Raw genomic sequence first — 25,901 nt, forward strand, 5'->3', positions numbered from 1 at the left:
CGAAAAGCGAATGGTAAATATGGAAAGATATTTCGAACACAAGTTCCGAAGAACTCATTGGTACGAGTCGGGGTTTGAACCCGCGACCTTCGGATTGCACTAAAACAGGCATTCCCGATTTGCCCGCTAAAAACGCCCATGTCAAGAATTTGAACTGCGACATTATTCTTCCACTGAGCTTAAAGCGGGGTACATACCACGTGTCAAAATAATTGTGGTATTTTTGATTCAATTTGCTATGTATCGAAATCTGCGAACTAAGTGTTTGTGCTACGTAGGTAGTACTAAAATTACCGAACTAGCGATACATGCTTTCTTTTGTATGTCTCGATATCCTTTGTCAAAAACGCGACTAGGTATGTACGCTCACATATTTTTTGAATATACCTATATCATAAATATATAACGTAAAAGCTTGTTAGTCTCGTTAGAACCATAGTCTAATTAAACATGGTCTTCTCTTCCCAGAGTGACACAAGCCTACGTCACAATAACATTGCCACTTTATATAGCGCTATCGAATATTATCATATAGCACTGTCACATGATGACGTAGGCTTGTGTCAGTCACGTCACCACGAAAAGACGGGAAGAGAGTACCAGGCGGAGTATATTATTATACCATGGTTAGAACCTACTTTTCATCTTAAGACGATAGTGGATAACCGCTTCTCCGTCATAGATGTAAGTAAATTGAGGTAGATATGGTACCAGGAGCACGATCGTGAGCCATTAAATATAGGTTCCGGAACCTATATTTAGTTAGTCGTATAGGTGACGCCAACCTGTCAAGTTGTCAAAATCCTTGGATCAAATTTTAGTTTTGTCAACTATGAACGTCACACGTCTACATAAATAAAAGGTCATTGTTCTCCGTATACAAACGTGGAAGACAACTGATGTAGTTCAAACTTCACTACATTACGTAACAATACAAACGACTCCTATCCAATTTAACAAAGAGTTGGAAGTTCATCGAAACGAAATAGTTTTGGACAACGGTCGAGATTGAAAAATAAATTGAATCATCTATACGAAGGTGACGTGTAGGTTAGGTAAGTACATAAAACAATCGTCTCATATTTCGATTTTTTTCATGCTTTAAGGATCAATGGACTAGTTCTAAAGGCAACGTGTCTAATATGTTTAGTAACTAAATCTACTTCTAAAAGCCACTTAACGAAGTACCTATACTCCCTTCAGTCAGGGTCTGACTCATTCGCCCGGCTAAGTAGGTACCCTAGTAGGTATCCCCAAAGATAATTTTGTCCATCACTTCATTAGGACGCTTTGTGTCGCAAAAATATTGTGGACGTTTAAGTACTTATGTACATTTGACAGTTTTCATAATTACTTGACTACATCAATAGTCATAATTACTTGTAAGATTACCTGCAGTCAATGACCTTTTATTTATGTAGACGTGTGACGTTCATAGTTGACAAAACTAAAATTTGGTCCAACGATTTTGACAACTTGACATGTTGCCGTCACCCATACGACTAACTAAATATAGGTTCCGGAACCTATATTTGATGGCTCACGATCGTGCGCCTGGTACCATATCTACCTCTTTTTACTTACATCCATGCCTGCAGTTAAATATCTAAAACCTGTGACTAAGGGCCCGATTCGGATTTTGAAATATACATCTATTAGATATCTTTTAGACATTACCAAGATACGAGAACGATATGTTTAAGATCTAACCTGTCAAATTTGACATTTGCGCGATTCTGGAGATACCCTTGAACGATTTCCACAGGATATGACTTATGTTAGAGATCCAATTCACATCTAATAGATATCTTTCTCTATCTAACGTAAAAGTGACATTGGTTGCGCGAATTGCGCTGCAAAAGAGAACTAGTTGATATCTAAACTATAACGTATCTAGAATGGATCTAAGTACGTGTCGTCTCTTGTGAATATCTTGAAGTTCGAATACGGCAGTTTGATATTTAGTAAACACTTCGCCAGTTTTCCCGCGACCCAGACAGTAACGACATGAAACGACAGGCTAAACAAATAAACGTAAGAAAAGCGCTAGTTGCTGAACGGAATAAGGTATGCCTACAATGAGTTTTTTTGGGACTTACCTTACCTATGTAATGGAGGCGCGTGAAACACATCAGTACGGTTACCATCAGTTTGTCACTGACATAAACGCCGTCGAGAACGTAATTTACTTTCTATACATCCCGTTTGCACTAATATGCGAGTGCGAGCGAGATGTATAGAAAGTAAATTACGTTCTCGACGGCGTTTATGTCAGTGACAAACTGATGGTAACCGTACAGGTTGGCAACTTGGAGCTTGTTGGCTTTCTACGTGACTAATAGTAGGATCGAATTCTGTGAATGTTTACTACGTCTACATAAATAGTACCTACTAAATGTTATTCAATATTTACTTACCAATAGTTTTGAAGTAGAGCAAATTCAAAATAATAGTGTGATTTTCCCGATCCGTGTGGGAACTGGCAAATAGGCTCTATTACTTTAAGAAAATAAAAAAAATAAACCCCTCTTTTAGAAAAAGGAGACCTGCCCCCAGCGTGGGTCCTATCGTAAATATATCGCTATATTTAATAGGCACGTACCTATCTCACCTTAAATTCTTGCTAATTGCAAATATTATTTATTGCAAATTGAAGGTATTTTTAATCGTTGCACGACTCTGTGCATTGGTGGCATAATATATACTTATTTACTATGTAGCGTCGATAATGAGGTAGGTATTTAAGTAAATAGCCATAGTGTAGTAAGTGATCTAAGCTTATACACTGTTGCGTGCTTTCCTACTTCCCCTGCGTGGCAGGCGTCTTGTGATAAGGCTTTACTATGTCACTAAGGCGATTTATCGCAGCGTTTGGTATGCTTAACGATCCTTCTATACATTTTAACTCGAAGATATATCTTCTACCTATAGGTCAGGATGCCGTGTCGAGTAGAAATAAAACTTGGCCATAAAAGGTTGTTATCAAATGATGGGAAGCGGGTTATCTGATCCGTCTTTTTGTTCAAAGCCGCAAGGGAACTAGCTTTTGGGAAGGCCGTTTTGAGAATTATTCTAATTGGACTCTTTAATTAAGTATCACGTTATTTCGTAAACGAAGAATTAATTGCTGCCCTGGATTACGAAGTTACGCGTGTAGGCCGAAATATTAGCGCTAATAACAAGTGATAAAGTAATAGTGTTAAATATGTTATGAAGATGATCAATGCTTTATTTTATTAGGTAGGTAAATATAAATATTATTTGGATTTTTTTAAATGCAATCATCGTGTTAAAATACTACGAATTCCGTTTATATTAAAGGTAAAAATCCTGTATTAATAAAGCGAAGTCCGTGACTGTTACCTTCTACGCTCAGCTCAAGCTATAACATAATTACTCCCCTAATGGGGTTAAAAAAGAGGTTGAAAGTTTTAACGGGAAAAGTATTTATTAAAAAAACAGGAAAACTGTTTTTAGAGTCTTTTTAATGTGTACCTAAAGAATGTGTTTAAAGATCGCATGGGAAATATGGAGGTACCTACCTACTTAGATAATTAAATGATGATATCTAGATCCGTGTGGTGTCTATATAAGCGTATGTATAACTATTTAAATATCTATGTAGGGACTGACTAAAATAAATGAACATCTTGTAATTGGTTGCAATAAATACATGATTATGATTATAAATATTATTATGATCTAAATATATATTAGTGCCTACGTCAATAATTCTTGGAATTAATTGTCAAGCGGACGTCAGGTTCCCATAAGCCGTGGCAAAATGCCGGGATAACGCGAGGAAGAAGATTTTTTTTTCGCCACGCCAGCTCGGAAAGGCTTACTTTGCACTTCAAAAACTGATAGCAAAGTTACATTTTATTCACATGTGAGGCAGAGTAATCAAATGCAAATTTTGAGTTGTTTTCTTATGTTTGCTGGTAGAATTGACTTTTAAATGATGATTTTGGATGATAAATATTTAATAACATTCATTTGAATTTGATTTTGTTTGATATTTTACATTTAATATTTGCTTCGGGTTGGTGTGGTGAAAAATTTTGTGTTTCACTCGGGGACAAATTTTGTTTAACCCTCGTGCTTTGAAACCCTCGCAACGCTCAAGATTCCATTTTACAAACCACTCGCTACGCTCGTGGTTCAATTTTGGAATCTTTCGCTTGCTCGGGTATCAATATTAGCACGAGCGGTTAAACAACAACTTTGCCCCCTTGTAAAACAAATAACTATATGTTGGTTCTTAGAAATGAATCCTCTAACAGAGGGAAAATTAAACCGTGTCTACAAACGCAAGTTCAACCATGTTTAAACAATCATAATTATACAACTTACGTCATTAAAGTAAGCCTGTTCAAGCCGCTGCCTGGACTTGTTGGCTTTGCTATACTCTGGAAGGCTGGACTGCCGCCGCACGCGCAGCCTCTGTTCCCTCTCCATCGTCATCAAATCCGACTTCTGAGACAACACCAAGTAATGCAACCGGTGCACTAGATCCATCTTGACACAATCTATATTGGAGTTATGCACGAAAATCCCGGCAAATCACTGTAGGTCGAGGTTGAGCGAAGGTCAAAGTTACACCGAGTTAATTACCTACTTCGGGTTGTTATGTTATGAAGTCAAGTGTCTGTTAAACCAACAAACGACACGCAGAACGTTAATTATGGCGCGGCGGTATCGGTACCTATATGTAGGTATAGTTACAATTTACACACAAATTCACCATAGTTGATTCCACTTTACAATTAGAAGATATTTTCTATATTATCTAGATTGATAGAAACGACTTTAAAGTTTTGAAAAAAAGTTTTTTTAAAGCATTTTCTAAGAAGTCAAAGATGAGAAAAGCGCAACTTACTAAAATGTAACTGAAAAAACTATAATAGTCACGAAACTACATTTTAACACTATTAAATACCGTCTAAAATAATCCAAATTTTTTTCTGGTATAAAAAACGCATATAAACATGAGTTCCCGAATGTTTTATACACAAAAGGAAAAGGAGGTATGATGTTTTTCCGTTTTCCGTAGCAGTGCGCTGTATAAGGCGGGCGAAACGTGACTGAGGCTAGGCCTTGGGTTGCAATCGCTCGAGCGTTTGATTCAGGCGATCCGTTATAACCATTGACCTCGCAAGCCATAGCAACTATGTGTGATCGGAGATCACAATTATACTGGTTAGATTTAGGATATCGCTTTTCTAATAACAGCGTAGGGCGGATGGAAGCGTGTCTCGAGTCTCGGCGTCGCGAGGCAACCGCTGGCAAACATCTCAACATGAATACCAAGTCAGAATTCGCCATAACTTTGAATATTATTATGAAATATTATGTACCGATGTCTTAAGATGTATTTACATTTTGTACATAATAGTACTAGCGAAGTAACGTTTGCTTGTGAAAATTGGCAATGTCACTAGCGAAGAAAATTTAAGCATCAATATTGGCAAGATTCGTGCTATTAAAAAAATGGATTCGCGCAGCTTTAGGAGTGTAAATTCACATCAATTTTATTATTTGTTTTTCTACGTATCAAATGAAGTTTAAGTACCTAAACAATACATATTTAAGTAAATTCGTCGTTAACACCGGCACATTACAAAAAATAGCTGTTTGTTTTCACAAGTGTATTCCTTTTTAACGAATCGAATTTGCTTCCCGTCCCATTTCCTACAGATCGAGTAGATGTAGGTCGTGTAACATCTCATTTCAAGCTGCAACCGTAGATCTCAATAGCTTTGTGAAAAATAAACATTGCGGAAATGAAATGAAGATCTATACGACAATCGAATATGAATCCTGCTTGTGACTCTACGGTAAGTGCATATACGTAATAACAGCCCCAGTATGTGCCCTATGGTGGACTGGTAGAGAATGCCTTAAGGCATTAAGTCCTCCATTTGTACTTATTGTTATTGTGCAATAAATTTAAATAAATAAATAACAGCCTATGAAATCTACGAATCCTATATTTAATTTATTCGATGGGGAGAAGATAACAGTTGGTATTATAAAATAATCAGGTAGTTTAACCTCCTGTATTATACTTGGTCAAGCAGATCTTGTCAGTAGAAAAAGGCGGCAAATTTGAAAAATGTAGGCGCGAAGGGATATCGTCTCATAGAAAATTTTAATTTCGCGCCTTTTTCTACTGACAAGATTTGCTTGACCATCTATACCTTCGTTATATTAATACAAAACAATAAAACAATAGTAACTATTGCCTGACGATAAATCGGGTAGAACAAAAGGGATCTTTAATGATTCGGTAGCGTGTTAAGGCAAGTGTAACCGCGACTTTATTTTGTTTACCTTCAAACGTTACGACGCAGAGGGCCTACCGCGAACCACGTTCGACGTGTTGCCTCTCTGTCGCACTTGTCAATTCGTACTTAAGTGTGACAGGGAGGCAACACGTCGAACGTGGTTCGCGGTAGGCCCTCTGCGTCGTAACGTTTGAAGGTAAACAAATTAAGTCGCGATAGACCCATTAACAGTTATGATTTAATTGATAATATTCGTATGTGTTGGTAGGTATAGGTACCTCGTACTTACCAGATCTTATTGAAATTGTCTAGATGTAGAAATAGGTATTAGGCATTTTATACGATACAACTTTAAATCCATTAAAGATGGGAAGTTAAAAACGAACAGAGGCAAAGTTATTGTAAACCGAGGCACTAAGACAGTAGACATGGATGAAGTGAAGGTGACATAAAAATAGTTATTTGTTTTACAAGGGGGCAAAGTTGTTGTTTAACCGCTCGTGCTAATATTGATACCCAAGCAAGCGAAAGATTCCAAAATTGAACCACGAGCGTAGCGAGTGGTTCGAAAATGGAATCTTGAGCGTTGCGAGGGATTCAAAGCACGAGGGTTAAACAAAATTTGCCCCCGAGTGAAACACAACATTTTTCACCACACCAACCCGAAGCAAATATTAAATGTAAAATATCAAACAAAATCAAATCCAAATGAATGTTTTTAAATATTAATCATCCAAAATCATCCTTTAAAAGTCAATTCTACCAGCAAACATAAGAAAACAACTCAACATTTGCATTTGATTACTTTGCCTCACATGTGAATAAAATGCAACTTTGCTATCAGTTTTTGAAGTGCAAAGTAAGCCTTTCCGAGCTGGTGTGTGAAAAATAAATTCCGTAGTTTACCCGTCGTTCAAAATAGACTTTTCGTAAAAACTCAAAACCGTCATCAGGTTCGCCTTCTCGCTTGGAAGTCTTTACTAATAAGCTTTACTTTCACGATTTTTTTCATATTTTTTGGACCCATGGTTCAAAAGTTAGAGAGGTGGGAGGCACATTTCTTTTCTTTCAGAGCGGTTATTTCCGAAAATATTATGCTTATCAAAAAATGGTTCTTGAAGAGCCATATTTGAAAGACCTAATATCAATCATACGACACCCCAGACTGTAGGTTAGGGTTGAAGCGAAAAAAAAGTTCATCCCCACTTTTCGTGTAGGGAAGGTTGGGCCACCCAAAAAAATCTTATTTCTAGTTTTTATTTTACGACTGTGTCGGCGTATATCCATGGCAAATTTCAGCTTTCTAGCACTAGCGATCACGGAGCAAGCAAAGCCGCAGACGGCCCAATTCGAACAATGTTTTTAAGAGATCACTGCGGTACGATACCTACCGGTTGAAGAAATGTCACGTTTTCGATTGAAGAAATGTCACTTTTGACACTGACAGATTTTTATCGTACCTACCGCGCAGTGATCTCTTAGAAGCTTTGTTTGAATACGGCCGATAGAGAGCCCATAATATATTTATCTGATAGCACTAACTGTTCTGATGTCTGTGATACCTAACTAAATTAGTAACCTCAACCTGACAAACTGTGTCATTGAAGTTTTATCTGATGTCTGAACACTCTGAATCCACAAGAACAAAAACTTTGTAGCTGTCCTATTCATTTATTTACCTATACTTACCTACCTGTAAAAACTTTTACAAAATATATAAAATGCTTTCGATATTTCTCGCCTCATAAGTAATTGCGTGAGGTAATGGATAAAATGTCTCCGTACGGAATGATGGATGCTACACGCCTCAAGGCGAAGGCGACGTAATCAAGAAACTTTCTTAAAGGTCCTATTAGTACCACAATGGTAGCAAACAAACATACAGGCCGCTGAGTAATATAGTAATAAGCCGTAAGTACGCGGAGACCAACCTACGGCCGCTTTGGAACTACATGCTGCACTGCCGCCCTTTTTCAGGGTTCTGTACCCAAAGGGTAAAAACGGGACCCTATTACTAAGACTTCACTGCCCGTCTGTCTGTCACCAGGCTGTATCTTATGAACCGTGATAGCTAGACAGTAGGGATGTACCAACTAGTCGCCGACTAGTCGGGAAAGCCGACTATCCGGCCACATTTGTAGTCGGCGATTAGTCGGCGACTAGTCGGCAAAAATGGCCGATTAGTCGGCACTTTATTAGTGAAAGAAAAACAGAAAAAAAAGAAATCAACAGTCAATATTTACCATGTTTTATGTTTATTTTACGAAAACTTTTGTTCATATAATTGACCGTTTGATCGTTATCGTATGTTGGTGGGCTGGTGTTTTCCTCTACAGGTCGATCTCAACTGATTCTCGTGTAATTTCATGTGCAAGTTCGATAGATACATTTTTTTATTATTATTCAGTTTTTGTTTTTTTTTTTAATGGTGGAGCCATGAGGAACTATTAATGTTATTGCGAAATTTAGAGACTTAGTCAGTGCACGTTGCTCGTAAAGACGCTGACCACAGGGGATAGGTTCCTAACTGGCGACTACGTACGGGAAATAGAACCTCCTACAAGCTGTAGGTACTGACGGTCTGCTCAGGATCGCAAAATAAAAGAACTAAAGACAGTTGAACGAGGATTCTTGTGATAGGTCTTTGAACCTGTAGAGAACACCTTTTAGCCAAGCTAAATTATGATGAATAGCGCAACCAAAGGAGCAAAACTATTGTTTTTCACCTGAACTTATACGAAACTAATGATTTGGCCGACTAGCCGACTAGTCGGCCGACTAATCGGCCATTCGAGCGCCGATTAGTTGGCTAGTCGGCCAAATCAATAGTCGGTACATCACTAGACAGTTGAAATTTTCACAGATGATGTATTTCTGTTGCCGCTATAATAAAACATACTAAAAACAGAATAAAATAAATATTTAAGTGGGCCTCCCATACAACAAAGGTGATTTTTGCGTAATGGTACGGAACCGTTCGAGCGCGAGTCCGACTCGCACTTGACCCTAGAAATGGGAGGATAATGTTTTTCGAGCAAGTGTTACGAATTTAGTTTTTTTTTACCAGTCTATGGCAAAGAAAAAGGAAGGTTTATGATTTTAGCAGGCAGCCATAACGCCCTGGTGGCCTAGCCAAGATGCCAACCGTGTGTGCCCTAGCGAACGAAACGCTAATGACTCCTCTACATGATCCACCGCCATCATACTGGTCTGGCCCACTAAGATTGGCCAGCGTGTAGAAGGTAGAGTGGTGTCGGATGCCTTATGGCGCGGCGGGATGGCGATGGGATGGCCACGGGTGTGGTTTTTTCGTCCGCACATGAAAGGTAGTGGGCCAGCGATGGTGCGTACGCATCTACACGTGTCCCATTCCATAGTGCGTGCTCTCAACCATCCCATGGCCATCTCGCTGGTCCGGGCCATCGTGAAGAGGAGCTATAACCATCGCATGGCCATCGTGTAGAGAAGCCATGTCTCTTTGTCGCACTACTTAATATGGAAGTGATAGACATGAGCGTTTCGTTCGCTATGGCGCAAACGATTATCATCTTGGTTAGGCCCAGTACCGTCTTTACCATAAGTGCACACGGGGCCCGTGCCCATCAGGGCCCCCATCCTCAGGGGGCGCCGAAGTACCAGACAGTAACAGTATATATGATTACCCATAATAAATAGAAGATCATAGTAGAAAAATTTTAGTTTAATTAGCTTTCTTTACTTTCCAAAAGGGCCCCAAATTCTTATGTGCCCAAGGGCCCCAGCATATTTATGCCATCTTAGAAAGGCTTAGGAGTCTTTTGACCAAGTCTAAGGGGCAAGGGCGAACGTACAGTCACCTGCAATAATATGTTACTCTTCGAAGACCGCAAAAATATGTGACACGCTCTTATGGCTCTACAAGTAAGATCGTGTCAGATATTTTTGCAGCCTTAGTTGAGTAACATATTATTGCAGGTGACTGTACGTGCTTGCACCTCCTATAAGTATAAATTCTATGCGCCCCTACGGGATAACTATGTAGCGAGAGAGATGGTGCTGCCATCTATACAAGTTTGAGAACAAAACAATATAGTTTATAGGTAATTTATATACCTACCAGTGTGACTACTTAGGTATATAAAAACACACAAATTGAAAACAATTTGATTTGTCCCCAAAGTTGTATTATGAAGTTCTTTTATAATACGTTTGTAAAGGTACTTTGACATAGTGCCATGGTTTTCAAGGAACGCAGGGGTCCATTTGGTTGACAAAAAGTTGAACCAGGGTCTGACCAAGCTAACTCTGCATACATTATGCAAGTGTGAAGTGTCACTAACACACTTTGTCACGTCAAAGGACAAAGTGGGCTCAGAGTTAACTTAGATGGACTATACTAGGTAAGTATATTAAATAAAAGAAATCATATTGTTAAGTTCACAAAGTTTTATTTTTAAGGCAGTAATTCCTACCTTATAGGTACAATCTCGAATCTCGAAAATATGTATACTTACTTAATATTAATATAGAAATCGAGACTAAAGTAAACGTACTGGTGCTCGACGCGGTCCCAGTACATGTCATCTTGAAACTTAAGTCATTTTCAATAGAGGTGACAGCAAGGTGTCATCTACTGTGCATTAGCATGTCGAGCACTAGTACGTTTACCTTAAGTCATCGTTTCCGGCGAACAACAATCAGGTTTTGTAAATATGTAAATACTTTTCTTAATTGACAACTATATTAACACAATTTCATTACTTACTTTTCGTATAACAGATATACAGTTTCCTTTTCACTTTATTGTGCTAAAATGTGATCACAGAAAGTCAATTTATAACATTAAACTACCCATTACACAATTTAGGGATCAAGACAAAAACATTGTCAAAATCTGTTTTTTTTTTTAATCTGTTAATTACCCATACAACAACGATAGCATGAAAACCGTGGAACAAAATATGTACACAAAAAAAAACAACTATAACATGTAATTTCACCAAACCAAAAAAAGAGATGACTGGTTACTTTTCAAATTAATACTAAGTTATATAGTCACCTTTGAAGTCTTAATAGGAACAAAACTGACAATTACAAAATAAATTTGTCATTGTAAAACTGGACTTCTAAAACTTACTTCTGGTCATAGATGAAGGAATTAAAAGACACACACAGTGGCCTGCTCTATATAATTAGGCTGCGTTTCCACAAAACATGTCCGAGGATGCGTAGTGAGTGAGGCATGTTTTTTAAGAACCAATAGAATCACTTATACACTTAATAGGATGGAGGACGGGGTAGTGGACATCCACCAACCTGCTGAGTGGACACTGTAAAGAAGGCCTGCCAGGGCTCTACACAGGCGCCTATTATTAGGAAGGCGGAAAATCGTGCAGAATGGAGAGCCTTGGTGCACAAAATAACGACCTCATGTGGTCGCGACGCGACCATGTCATGAGGAATCGAGGAAGAAGAGAGAATCACTTAATTTACCTATTCTCGCTTAGCACACAGTTAGCACAGCTTTACTGGGAATATTATACATATTGGTATTTAGCAAACTCCCTCGCTACGCATCCTCGCACATATCTGGTGGTAACGCAGCTTTACTATGTTTAAGCTGGATAGCCCTTAACTTTAATCATCCAGTTATCACAAACCGGACTGCGCCATACAGCGCCATCTAGTTCAGCTCTGAAATCTGCGCTACAACACTGTTTTATAATTCCTGTATACTTCTGGTGAAGCTTTACTTCTTCAGAAAATAAATACAACCAAAAAAATATTCGTTTGCAAAGCTTGTGCGTTTATAACTAAAATTTGTATACACATAAGACTTCATTACCAAAAGTTTCAGTAAAATAGCACGAAAAATAACAATTAGCACAATAAACGTGATATGTAAGGCTTAAACAACATCCAGAAATATGCAGAATCTAGTATAAATATAAATATACTAACACCATTCCATAGTTTCAATATTTAGTACACAAATATGTAGTTTTTTAAATGAAAATATTTAACAAATAAATTAAACGTGAGACATGCATGACATTTCATTAGATGCATAATGCCTTAAAAAATAAATATTAGTTTCTGTACTTATGAGTTATTATTTTTGTAAATTGTTACATAGATTGGCATTTCTCCTGTCCAATTTCTTGGTCCAATGTGCATTGCGTCTCACTCTCTCACTAAGCAAAATGTGAGATGCAAATACCCATTGGACAAAGAAGTTGTACAGGTGGAATACTGTGACAACTGTGACAAGTTCTTGTCGCTAAACATTATGTACAAGTACATACTAACTATGTATAAATAGTTACCTTACAGCTACAAAATAATAAGGAAATGGAAATGTGACTGAACACAATATGTTACAATATTTGTTGTGTTTAAAAGGTGTAATAATTTATTAAAACTATAAACTCTGTGAAAATCTATTTTATATTTAGAAAATTAGGCTTGTGCGAGTCACATTCATAACAAATTCATTGGGATGTATGAATTTTGCTGGAAAGCAATTTACTTGAGCTAGTTGTTAATTATTATTGCACAAGTTCAGTCATAGTAACATTATTTTTGTTAAACATTCCTTGTTTTAAAGTTAATATACTTTTCTTTAAAATATTAATAATCAATTTCTTCAAACTCATTAACCATGTTAACTTAAATACACAAAGGTAACTCTTAAAATTAATTCTAAGACGCTATTGTTACTGTTCTAATATTTTATATTTACCATTCAACTTCGAGAGTTGTCCCAACATGAGAACAGTATTAATTAAGTTTTCTGAGTAAATCCGTTGGTTGGTTTCCATTTTCCTTAGCTTTTGAACCACATACTTGGAGAAGAATTCTAGGTCATTTTCATTTCCATGGGACCTGCCATCGGAGTCGTCACTGCTGTGTTTGCGTTTTGAGCTTTTGGGACTCGTTTGAGTTGTTAATGAGCGGGATTTCCTTTTCGACAAAACACTTGATTTGCTTTTAGTTGCAGCGCCTTGCTCAGTTATTCCTAGGTTTAAGTCCTCGCCAAGATCATTTGCCTCTTCTTCATTCAGATGAATAGTCAAGTCATCAGGTACAGTCACCATCGGTACATGGTTATCAGAGAACAATGGAGAAGGGAGAAATGATACCTGTTTGCGTACCTTCACAGCAGTGTTCTTCGGTTTATCATTTAACCTTTGATGAGATGGCACGGCTACGGTGTGCCTGCGATTTGAGGTTTCTTTTTTTGCATCTTGTTTGCGCATGCGATTGAGTGATTGTTTGCCGCTCCAAAAGTTAACTTTAATTTTCTGTTTGGGCTTCTTATCAACGGCTAGATTTTTTAATAAAACTTTTGGAAACATGTATCGAATACCATCATCAGGTTCTACATTTTCTTGTTTCTTGTTCGGCTTTATTGGAGCCTTGTTAGTATTGTTGAAGAACTCTGCATTCAACTTGTATCGCACTGTATCGTCATCTGACTGGTAGCCATTGCTCCTTGATGCCAATTTTGAAGAACTATGCTTCATTATGATGTTCTTGCTTCAAGGTTTCTTAGAGATGAATTATGGGGTTATTTATATCACAAGGTTGAGGATGTTTTGTGTATCTGAAACATTAAAATAGATATTATTTAAGACACTTTCTGACTTAAAAGGTTTTCCCGCCCAAATCTCGCAAATGAATTAGCTAAAATTTAGAGTGTTTTTGACAGAGAGAGATCATGACAACTGTCTCATTAATACAAATTAGGAAAGTGACACTATTTAGATAAATAGTTTAATTAGAGCGGGACGTATTAGAAACTAATCAAGCGTTACGATAATATCGTTTGAGGTTATGCAGATAGTCACTGTAAACCAATAAGCGTGTACATACACGTTACAAACACATTGAAAACAATATTTCTCAATCTTTAGCATTATTTTTCAATTTATTCCTACTAGAAAATGCCTCTATCCAACAAAAATATGTCTCGTCATCATAAAGTTATCGTAGCTGTTAACAATTACATAATCAATATTTCTAATAAAGTAAAACATACCTGGTAATCTCTGCATTCTCATGCAAGTAATTCACAATCACTGTATATTCCGATAAAAGCTGAAATGTTACAATTTCGTACACAAACACGAGTCCACAGTACATAGATAGCCTTCATGACGCAAAGTAGTTCCAAATTTACCCGCAAGTGGCAGGGTAAACGCGCGGGAAACGTTATGGTTGCGTTCGTAAAAATGTGGGCGCGATGAAGTAATTTTTATAGATGGTCAAGCAAATCTTGTCAGTAAAAAAAGGCGCGAAATTCAAATTTTCTATGGGACGTTATCACTTCGCACCTACATTTTTCAAATTTGCCGCCTTTTTCTACTGACAAGATCTGCTTGACCAAGTATAATTACAGATTAGACTGCGTTTGCGTAGGTAGGGAGGTAATGCAAAAAACAATATGTTTTCTCCAATATGCTCGAAAATGTTCACCTAATTGTACCTAGCAATGGTAGTCAAATATATTCATGGTCGAATTTAGAATAACGCAAAAAAATGGTTTAATTACCGGATTACAGCACCTAAAGTAAAGTTGGTCAAGCAGATCTTGTCAGTAGAAAAAGGCGGCAAATTGAAAAAATGTAGGCGCGAAGGGATATTGTCTCACAGAAAATTTGTATTTCGCACCTTTTTCTACTGACAAGATTTGCTTGACCATCTATAATTTCAAAATTGGTAATATAGTTGGTCAAACCAATTTGTCAGTCAGTAAGAACCAGGAAAACTATACTTACTCATCCTTTTCTTTTGGGTGCTAGTACTAGTGTAAGATAGTATGATTCTCTCTGTTTATGATTGAAATGAGACCTTTGAATGAGACAGTCCTCGACAAACTATAAAACTTTTTTTGCGTTCCATTAAATTTGACCATGAGTGTAGTACGGGAAGTACTTCATTCATTTAATGGATGGCTTTTCATGTCTCGTTCTTACAAGACCGTACCGTAACTTTATTTTTTTAACGATCTTACAATTATTATTTTGAAAGATTATGGAACATGACACGAGTAGTGGATTAAACTTTTAAGAAACACCACACAATTTTTCCTTAAATAAGTAGAACCGGTTTTTAAGGCTCCGTCAGACATGAGCGTTTTCAAAGCGCGGCGTGAGCGGGGCCGGGGCGCGATGCGAGCGTGACGCGAGCGCGTCGCGCGCGCGATCTGCGCTTGGACGCAGCGGCCCGCCGGCGCGCCGCGCGCGTGACCCGCTTTGATCACGCCCGCGCAGTCACACACAACACAGCGCGTGTTGCGAGCGGTCACTCACTCACTCGATTACTGAACGTTGGACGTTGGAAAGCATGATCATGGACGTTGAATAGTATCACGAGCGTTTTGTAGCCTGCAAGCAGTATATTGCGACAATACCGCCGACTACATTACTGCAGCAAATGTCAAATACGATGATGCTGACCAAATTTTTGATATTTGCCTCAGTAGGTAATTCAGTCGGCAGTAGTGCATGCTGCAATACTGCTGCAGTATAGCTGCCGACTGCATTAGTGCCAAAAATGACAAAGTTGAAGTATTTTTAACCACCTTCTAAAAAAAGGTTCTCAGTTTGACCCGTATGTATGTTTGTTCGCGATTATCTCGCGTTTGGCTGAACCGACTTTGATGCGGTTTTCAGAAAAGTGTTTGTTACATTCAGGAGGTTTTAGTATACATAAATCTGAGCAAATGCTGAACCCTGGCTCTACCTAGTGGAAGTCAGGTTTGGTGCAACATAGGCCCACGCTATTTTGGTCATCCGTCACATCTTGATGAGCACTCGGGAAAGCAGTACCCAAGATAGAGCTGATGCTGAACCCTGGCTGTTCAGCATCAGCTCTATTTCAGGTACTGCTCTCCCAAGTGCTCATCAAGATGTGACGGATGACCAAAATAGCGTGAGCCTGTGTTGCACCAAACCTGAGTTCCACTAGGTACAGCCAGGGTTCAGCATCAGCTCTATCTTGGGTACTGCTCTCCCAAGTGCTCATCAAGATGTGACGGATAACCAAAATAGCGTGGGCCTATGTTGCACCAAACCTGAGTTCCATTAGGTACAGCCAGGGTTCAGCATTAGCTCTATTTCAGGTACTGCTCTCCCAAGTGCTAATCAAGATGTGACGGATAACCAAAATAGCGTGGGCCTATGTTGCACCAAACCTGACTTCCACTAGGTAGAGCCAGGGTTCAGCATTTGCTCAGATTTATGTATACTAAAACCTTCTCCAGGATGTAACAAACACTTTTCTGAAAACCGCATCAAAATCGGTTCACCTAAACGCGAGATAATCGCGAAATACATACATACGGGTCAAACTGAGAACCTTTTTTTTTTGAAGGCGGTTAAAAATGTTTTTTTTTCTTCTATAAAATGACCTGTTTGATATTTCCTGTAGTAATGCAGTAAAGGGGCTGTCCATAAATTACGTCATCGATTTTTGACGATTTTGGACCCCCCCCCTATAATCATCCAAAAACCATGCTTCAAATTACCCCATTTCCTCCTACTTCATGCTACCATTTGCTACCGTCATCCGATGTCCAGACCCCCCCCCCCCTAATTTGAAATTACGTAATTTATGAATAGCCCCAAACTACGTATGAAGGTGTTCGATTAGATTAAAAAAACTATTTTATTAGGCAATAATTGCTTCTTTAGAAAGATAGGTGCGGGCGGGTTGTGAGCGCGGCGCTGGCGGGCCGCGAGCGTGATGTTGGCGCGACGCGCGCGTTCCGCCGGCGTCCGCAGAGCGCGATGCGGGCGGGACGCGAGCGGCCCGCCAGCGCCGCGCGCGCCGCTTTCATCGCGCCCCGCTCACGCCACGCTCGCAAAACGCCTATGTCTGACGGAGCCTTTATAATAATTTATTCCTATGCACGTATGCAGTGTAAGTATTTTCTTTATAATGGGTAATACACAGAGCTATTTAGGTTCACATCTTAAATTTTCCTGTAGACATACTATACTCTGGCAAGCCAGCTTTGTCAGTAGACAAAGGCGGCAAATTTGTAAAATATAGCTTTGTCAGTAGACAAAGGCGGCAAATTTGTAAAATATAGGCGCGAGGGATCGATCTCCCATGCAAATATTAAAATTCGCGCTTTTTTTCTACTGACAAAAAGCGTTTGAGTATGAAACCAAAATTTTCTGCTTGAGCCTAATTTTCTGCTTGAATTTTCTGCTTATAGTGAGGCTGGCTGGACGTCGTGCGGATATGAAAGAGAACAATCTCACACCTGAGGATGCCGAAGACCGCGCAAAGTGAAGAAGAACGGGCAGGAAAGCGGACCCTGGCACTAGGCCGGGAAAACGCTAGGTTGAAGAAGACGAGTGAGGGGAGCTCCATTTCTTTTAAAATGTCAGATAAAATCATTACTTACCTACTGTGTAACATTAAATTCAAGTAGATATGTGCACAACTGCACAAAGTACACGAACGAAAGTTTTTATTTCAGAGTTTTGCTAAGCAAATAAGACAAAAATGCAATAAGTATCTCATTATCGCGCCATTTGCTGGAGGGGCAGCTTAATTAATTATTTTTTGATGTCATTATTATTACGGAAGTTATGGAAGGTCAATTTAACTGAAAAATTAATGCACGGAAAATATTTCTAAATAAGTTAATGGTTTTCTCACTAGATGACGAAACAAAATGTAAAACTACTTATACAATATTAATTGCCTTAAAACAATCAATAGATTAATCGTATCTTTGAGCGAAAGGAAGAGCGTTTTAGGTTATTTTTCATAAATATGCCTGTCGTCGTGAAATAAATACTGTACGTTTAATAAATGAGTTGGTACTTTTTTATTTGACCATGTAGTATATGTTTTTATTGAATAAAATATCGTAATATGAAATGCATTGATAGAAGTCTTAGTTGCGATAAACTTACCATATGATTCTTCATAGATATCCAGCCCATTTTGGCTCGGAATTTAATTTTCAGTTTATTTTCCGTGATTGCTGAATAAAACTGACGTTAAAGGACGGAAACACGTGTATTATGGATACTGGCGAGTGCTTTGTTATGTACACGGAGCGTCGCAAGGTTATGTGTGCCCGCGAGATCTCTTCTCAGACTGAATGGGAGGCTGTGCGCAATGCGGCAATCGTACGTACGGAAAATATTCAATGTAATTGTTTTATAATTTAAAAAATGGTTTAAGTCATATAATTTTAATGAATAACTAAACAAAAAAACGACTTAAAAATATATAAAATAAATAAAAATAATAGATAACACTGTAAAATATGGTATTTTACCGGTTAACTTACTCACCAGAGTTTGATGGTTGACCTATATCGAAAACAGCAAGCACAAAAAAATCCTAACAGCTAAAGCTCCGCAAAAGAAGAACTTTCAGGCACTGAATTAAAAGCGGGAAAAGTTGAAACTATTGATTCAAGCTGCCGGTTCCCTGCACATGTGCAAAGGCTTTGGCGCTTGCGCTTTCGGCCCGTGCCCAGCAGCCTGTCGGAATGTAAACACTTAGAAGAAAAGAGTACCTAGTTGGCCAGCAACGAAATATTTTAGTAGCCGTCTCAGAAGCCTAGTTTGATGGATATAGGTACTTGGAATGTACATACTGTAGACTAGATGAGCGTCTACAGACAGTGCAGACAATATCATCAGTTGTATAAAATGTACCTATACTTAATGTCATTAATGTTGTTTATCATAGTAAAGTAATTGGACGATGGCAATACAATTGTAATAAAATTTACAGTAAGTAGAATTATGATGCTACTTTCCCGCACTAGTGCGGGAATAAGCACTTTCCGTACCTATGTAAAAAAATCAAAGGGCCGTATGTACCTACTGTAAAATTCGCAACCGACTTCACCACTCATTGCGAATTTCCTACTTTCCGCACTTGTATCGTACAATAATAATTTTACAATAGCTGAAATGTCGACCTATCCTGAAAAGTCGTAAGTAACGTAAGTACCTACTTACCTACTTATGTTGTTATGAATCTGAATCTGGTAGGGATCTAATATCTTTTAGGTTTAGTATGGTAAAATCGTTACATAATAGGTATAACAGCCATAAAAGCTAAATAAAATTTCATCAAAAAACAAGCGTAGTGTAATGTAGCTGTAGAATAAAGGCTTTTCTGGGGTTCCATATACCTCTATACATTGTAAGTTTTATTGTCATCTAACGATATATCCCTCCACCTTAATCTGGTAGGCTACGGTAAATGGTTTTAGGGTAACTTTGTGATTCCAAGGAGGATGTCATCTACTATATTCTCTTCCTCTGAAACGGAACATACTTTTTCGCTACGATATTTTATACCTACATGAGTAGGTAATTGATTAAAGGTAAAACGGGACCCTATTACTAAGACGTCTGTCTGTCCGTCTGTCTGTCACCAGGCTGCAGTAACAGTAACTCATGACCCTTAATAGCTAGACAATTGAAATTTTCTCTTGCCGCCATAACAACCAATACTAAAAACAAAATAAATATTTAAGTGGGGCGTATACAACAAACGTCATTTTTTGCCCCTTTTTTTGCGTAATGGTACGCGTGCGCGAGTCCGATTCGCACTTGGCCGGTTTTTATTATTAGTCGTTTAGTAATAGGATGGGACTTACCTGAGCTCTTACCGCAGCAAGATGAAGTTGTGTCGCCCTGTAGTCATATTTTTTCATAGATACGTCCTCCTGGCAAAGTAAAAATATATATAAGTCCTATAACACTTTAAACTCTCGCGTTTTGTACACATATTTAATTACACAAACGGGTCTACCGCGATATAATTTCATTGTTTTTACCTTTAATTCCGACGTTTCAGCTGAGTTGCACCAGCTGTGGTCACGAACACGAAAACAATGAAATTATATCGCGGTAGACCCGTTTGTGTAATTAAATATATATAAGTCCTATTCGTAAACAGACGAGACGACTACTTGTGGACTAAACCGGAACCTAAAACTCGACATTTATACTTCGCGCCAATAAACAGAGTGTGCTGCCCCCTAGCAGTTCATGAACGCTCCCTATAGTTCGCTCTGAGTAGCTTTATATGGAACACCATTGTTACTGTTAGCGTAAATCAGTTTGAGCACCCTTTAACAGATGGCGCTGTTTTCAAAACTTTTAATCTAAATAAATGTAAGTTGCAAAAGCCAGATGTCGCTTAAGTCTTGATCGTAACATAACATTTGAAGGGTACACGGAAAGAACATGTCTAGTCACTCTGACAACATTTTGAGTTATCGCGGTTTGAAAGGAACGATGTACATAATTAACCATATTAATTTCGTGTATAGGTGTTTTTAAAGTAAGAAAAAAAGGAGTTATATTTATGATTACACAGGTAACCGAAATTGTTACTAATAGTTCATTGAGAGCTCTACATTTTGAGATTAAAATCTCATTTTTCAAAAAAAGGGACTAGACATGTTCTTACCGTGTACCCTTCAGTTTATCTATGAAAAATTGTTATAATTTTGTGAAAATATAAACTTTTATGGGAAAAGTTTGAAAGCAGTTTGTGAACAACAATGACACTTCATTTGTACCGTTGTTGAACTTAGACTAAAAAAAATAATGTTTTATTCTGATGTTTGAACCCTGTGTACCACACCATTGAAGTAGATAGGTACCTACCTAAATTAAAGTACGAGAAGACAACAAAATATTTTTACTTGTTGTTTCTACAACAACAGCCTGATTTTCTGTCTTTTATCTTTAAGGACAATACGGGTACTTATGGGTATAGGATAGGTTAATGTTAGGTCCTACAGCCTACAGTCTATTCGTAATTGGTACCTGTACCTATGTACGAATTACTATTCAAAAGAGGTACCGGCCCATTTTAATTGAGTGTACATATTACACATTTTGCACAATTCCGTTTCGTGTAAACGAATTCCGGAAGCTATTATTTTCCGGAATATTTTAGGCCGCCGCTTCAATAATCGGGCCAAGTGGAATTGATACGTTTATTTTAACCGCAGAATCAGACTGAGCGTGAATTTTTAATGACGTTCAACTACCAGCATTTGTTTTAGCTTAGCCGTATTTAAACTGGCGGTACAGGTACCTAAGTGTTTCTTAAAGAACTGAGAGGAACGAACGGTAAATAAAGTTAAGATTTTTTTTGCGAAGAAACGAAACGTTTACAATAGAGTCTGTGCAGAAGAGTCGTGGAGTATATGGGAAACAATACATTCTACGACTCTTCTCTTTCCGCACATTCTCTACAAAATTTTACTAGGTGTTTTACCATTTTTTTACTGAGTGTCATAAAATATGTAGGTAAGTACTGTCTAATAAAAACAATCAATAACTACCATTATACCTAATTTAAGTGCAAAACGGAGGTTTTTCAAAATCGTTATACCTACCTTACTAAGAAAATTCAACATCCGTGCGTTACACTCGCGCTAAGGTAGGTATCGCTGCTTCTGACTTTCAAAAAAAGGTTGTCAATTCGTTTGTAGGTAGGTAGGTACCTATTTTTTTATCATTTATTGTACTGTCTTTATCCGTCATTGTAAGCCATCTTTTAATTTAAGTAGGTATAGTTACCTACCTACTTGTTAACCGACTTCAACTTTATAGAAGGAGGGGGTTCTGTACCTATTCGGTTTGGTGTTTTTTTATAAATAGATTTTAATTATGATTATTTCGTACCTGTATCTCGTTAACTTTGCTGTACATGTTTGTCTCCAACCCGCGAGCCTGGAGCCGGGCGAGCGCCTCCAATCCGTCCTGTGAACAAAATCGTCTTGTATATAAGGTGGTTTCTGGGTAGGGCACGTCTGCCTAATGCACCCGGAGCGCTAGACCAAACTAGCTACAGACTGGGTCCCAGAGGATGGATCTCGGGGCAGAGGAAGACCAAAACGGAGATGGCGGGACGATCTTGACACATTTTGTAAAGGGAGTGTGCATCGGATAGGACCAAATGGCGGGAAAGAGGGGTGGCCTTTGCCCAGCAGTGGGACACTCCTAAAGGCTAATTAAAAAAAGTCTTAGTATACATATAAAAGCTGAAAGTTTTTGCAAAAAGGCTTCCTTAGTAAAAGTGCTGCAAAGGTACCTACTTCGTTTTGCTTGTTATGTATACACAGGATACCACCTAATAGCCACCGTTCAAGGCAGCCTATTGTGTCAAGCGGGTAACTACGGAACCCTACACTGAGCATGGCCCGACATTGCTCTTGGCCTTCTTTTTACAATAGATCGAGAGCTTGATTTTCTTGAAATTTATATTCTGTGGCTGTATAGTGTAGACTAATAGGACGACTATACCATTACCATTACAGAAGATGGATTCTTATGCTAATAATAAGACCCTCATTATATTAAGTAGGTAATCTGTTGTTGGGCTAAATCTGTTACATTTTCAGATTGCGTTTACGTAGCAGGCACGTAAAGTTAAAGAGAAAACATTGCTTAGGTACTTTTTCCCGAATGCTTTGTTAATTAAATTTCACATAAGTTGGGCGCCGAAGGGAATTGGGTAGGTAAGTATGGAATGTACAGTCACTTGCAATAATATGTTACACAACGAAGGCCGCAAAAATATCTGACACGATCTTATTTGTAGAGCCATAAGAGTGTGTCACATATTTTTGCGGCCTTCGAAGAGTAACATATTATAGCACGTGACTGTACACACAGGACTGGTAAAGTTTGCATTTTATGAATATGTTTTGAGGACACGGGGGGGGGGGGGGGGGGGGGGTGTAAAGAAGTGGTTTTGTTGTAATGTAATGTAACATACAAACAAACCATTGGTAAACTTGTACCAATTAATTGTTAGTAGGTAGGTATTTAATTAATTACTGTTAAAAACATTGTATTTGCGTCGCATTATAAACGTACCTACGTTGTAAAGTTGTGACATTGGCGAGAAAAGAAAGTTTTACCAAAAACTCTAAAAAGTTTCAGCAAAAAGTTCTGAGCTCAATCATTCTTAGAAACTTTATAGCATAAAGGGTACTTTATTTGCTTCAGTTAGCAGTTCCTTAACTACCTACTGAAAGGGTCAGTGAAGAGTTTTATTATGTATATTTTACAATATTTATGGTGGCATGTCCCCTGTATAATTATTTCTGAATTCAACACATTTGACTACAACAATATAAAATTTTAGATCAATCACATTTAATGTTCCACCCTTGTTTATTGAGAAAGCAAATCTTTTCAATTACTGAGACGAGACGTATTCAAATTATAACGTAATTCCAAAATCTTTCGCCTTTCGCATCACGCGTCGCGTCGCTTCTCAATCGCAACGCAAATTCATCCAGCGTAATGGAGGCTTCCGTTGAAGTGATTTACAGGGGAAATATTCGACAGGAGCTCGCCCAAACCAGGCAGATTCAAAGAAAGTCGCCTTTTTAGTACACAGTTTATTTAACACACAGAAATCGAGGATTTGAATATTATCATCCGCCTACGGCTAAGCGAGCGGGGTCGTTGAACTGAAGTTATTACTTATACTGAGTGTCCGGTAATTAATGAATAACCTTCTAACCACTGACACGGCACCTAAGGCTGGTTCAGAAAATGGACATATAGAATGATCTAGTAAAAGTTTCATGGTTTTAGACTTTTTCGAGATAGCCGAACTCTTGTTTTTTTTTAAATAGCTATATCACCATACTTTGCTTTAATTACCATCTAAGCTACAGGTATCTTTATTTTGCAACGCAATAAAAATGTATGGAAAACAGAGTGATCAACTTTCTGAATAAAAGTGAAAACTTGTAATAACCATCTGCCTAAATTAAGTGGGAGCACCCAAGCACCTCGTAATTGCTATTGAGTAAGACGCACATATTTAAAATATTTATAGTTCCTGTAAGAGGTTATTAAGAAAACGTACTTACCTGTAATTTTATTGTTCTTAGCTCATGTATACCTACCTGCTCGCCGCCCATGCGGTCGAGTAGCATCTCCCCACGCAACATGGTGGTATCTCCTTAAAGTACCTACCTGTAGTTGCTTGATCTGCATCTCATGGACCATCAGATCTTGCGCGACCTTGCGCAGCTGCTCGTAGCTCATGCGCGTCTGGCCGCCGCCCATGCTGTCTAGGAGCATCACCCCACGCAACATGGTGGTATCTCTTTAAAGTACCTGTAGTTGCTTGATCTGCATCTCCAGATCTTGCTCGTCCTTGCGCAGCTGCTCGTAGCACATGCGCGGCTGGCCACCGCCCATGCGGTCTAGTAGCATTATCGCCCCACGCAACATGGTGGTATCTCCTTAAAGTACCTGTAGTTGCTTGATCTGCATCTCCAGGTCTTGCGCGTCCTTGCGCAGTTGCTCGTAGCTCATGCGCGCCTGGCCGCCGCCCATGCGGTCTAGTAGCATCTCCCCACGTAGCACCGGTGGCATCACCTCCTGTACACAATAAATTCATTTTTATTATTTATTACAGTAAGGCGTAGCGAAGAAGCTTCCTCTGGAATATTTTACTTCGGGTTACTATTTTAAAATTTACTATATTTAATCCAAAATAAAAGTGTGCATTTTTTCCACATGTCATAAATGTCATAATAAAAATCATCCATTGACGTTGAATCATAGCTAGGTCTGTTATAGGTACGATAGTATAATTACCAGTGATTGTACATTTTCCAGCATTTTTGGTGCACGAAGTGTTGTTAACGGAATTGGTATAAATAATTTCAACCCTAATGATTAATTAGCGTTTATTACGTTGATATTAACCTTAATTTACCATTTCAGTTGAAATTATCTATACCAATTCCGTTAACACCACGCGAATTGATTTGGTGCAGCGGAGTGGTGATAACGGAATTGGTATAAATAATTTCAACCCTAATGATTAATTAGCGTTAATTACATTAATATTAACCTTAATTTACCATTTCAGTTGAAATTATCTCTACCAATTCCGTTAACACCACTCTGCTGCACCAAAAATGCTGGAAAATGTACGATCACTGATAATTACCACAAGGTATTATAATCATGATAGTTAGGGGATCTAATTACCTATCTATGGATATCAGATTACCTTTATATACTGATCACATAGTGGATCTAATTAACTGCCTTCTTATACACACAGAGCAATCAAATTACTTATCCTACACAAATTATCAAAGTTACTTAATTAATGTTTACCTACATAACGAATATTAAACTATAATGCATACCTATTTTCTGACGTACCTATTCAACGCGTGTTTACACTTGTTGAAAACATTATTCGACAGTGCTAAAAGCGTGACAATGTCGACTGAATTTAGCTGTTCACATCAGTTTTAACTGCTTAAAATCAATAAATCATACAATAGTCAGTCACAACTTAATTCTAAATATTTAAGCGGCGGGCTCGATTTAGCCTGGGGCTAAGATCTAAAATTCATTGGTATACGAAGCCATATATTTGGAAACACGAGTTTATTTTACATTCAGTATAAGTCGGTATAAGTGAATTGAAAGCAAATAAAAGTAAGGGTGCAGCGGGACAATTTCGACTGCGGGATAATTTCAACTAATCGAAATATCTTCCATGTTTTACATTATTAACTACACACAACACACACAACACATCTTCTTCGCTATCTTGACATGTATGCAGGGCCGG

At 38.2% G+C, this 25,901-nt stretch overlaps 2 protein-coding genes and 1 long non-coding RNA gene across 8 annotated transcripts in view; all 3 read right to left on the reverse strand.

Moving 5' to 3' along the window:
- LOC134793709 (uncharacterized) overlaps window positions 1-25,901 on the reverse strand; it is a 344,598-nt gene that overhangs the window by 193,399 nt on the left and 125,298 nt on the right. The window lies entirely within an intron of this gene.
- Window positions 1-25,901, reverse strand: part of LOC134793633 (uncharacterized) — a 163,367-nt gene that overhangs the window by 40,827 nt on the left and 96,639 nt on the right. For all 6 annotated transcript variants that reach the window (XM_063765257.1, XM_063765258.1, XM_063765260.1 and 3 more), the window contains exons 8-10: window positions 24,557-24,685; window positions 21,962-22,039; window positions 19,915-19,983 (exon numbers count right to left, since the gene is read on the reverse strand). In XM_063765257.1, coding sequence (XP_063621327.1) covers window positions 19,915-19,983; window positions 21,962-22,039; window positions 24,557-24,685 — 276 coding nt within the window. The remainder of the gene's footprint in view (window positions 1-19,914; window positions 19,984-21,961; window positions 22,040-24,556; window positions 24,686-25,901) is intronic.
- LOC134793618 (uncharacterized) lies at window positions 10,695-14,466 on the reverse strand. The gene is made up of 2 exons (XM_063765242.1): window positions 14,308-14,466; window positions 10,695-13,872 (listed from the first exon to the last, which is right to left on the reverse strand). Exon 2 carries the CDS (start codon window positions 13,790-13,792, stop codon window positions 12,983-12,985), a length of 810 nt encoding a protein of 269 aa, XP_063621312.1. The 5' UTR covers window positions 13,793-13,872; window positions 14,308-14,466; the 3' UTR covers window positions 10,695-12,982.

Source organism: Cydia splendana, chromosome 9 (assembly GCF_910591565.1).
Source record: "Cydia splendana chromosome 9, ilCydSple1.2, whole genome shotgun sequence".
Classification (NCBI taxonomy): Eukaryota; Metazoa; Arthropoda; class Insecta; order Lepidoptera; family Tortricidae; genus Cydia; species Cydia splendana.

Excerpts from the sequence above, each read along its gene's own strand:
- LOC134793618 (XM_063765242.1), bottom strand. The coding sequence starts at position 13,792 with ATGAAGCATAGTTCTTCAAAATTGGCATCAAGGAGCAATGGCTACCAG.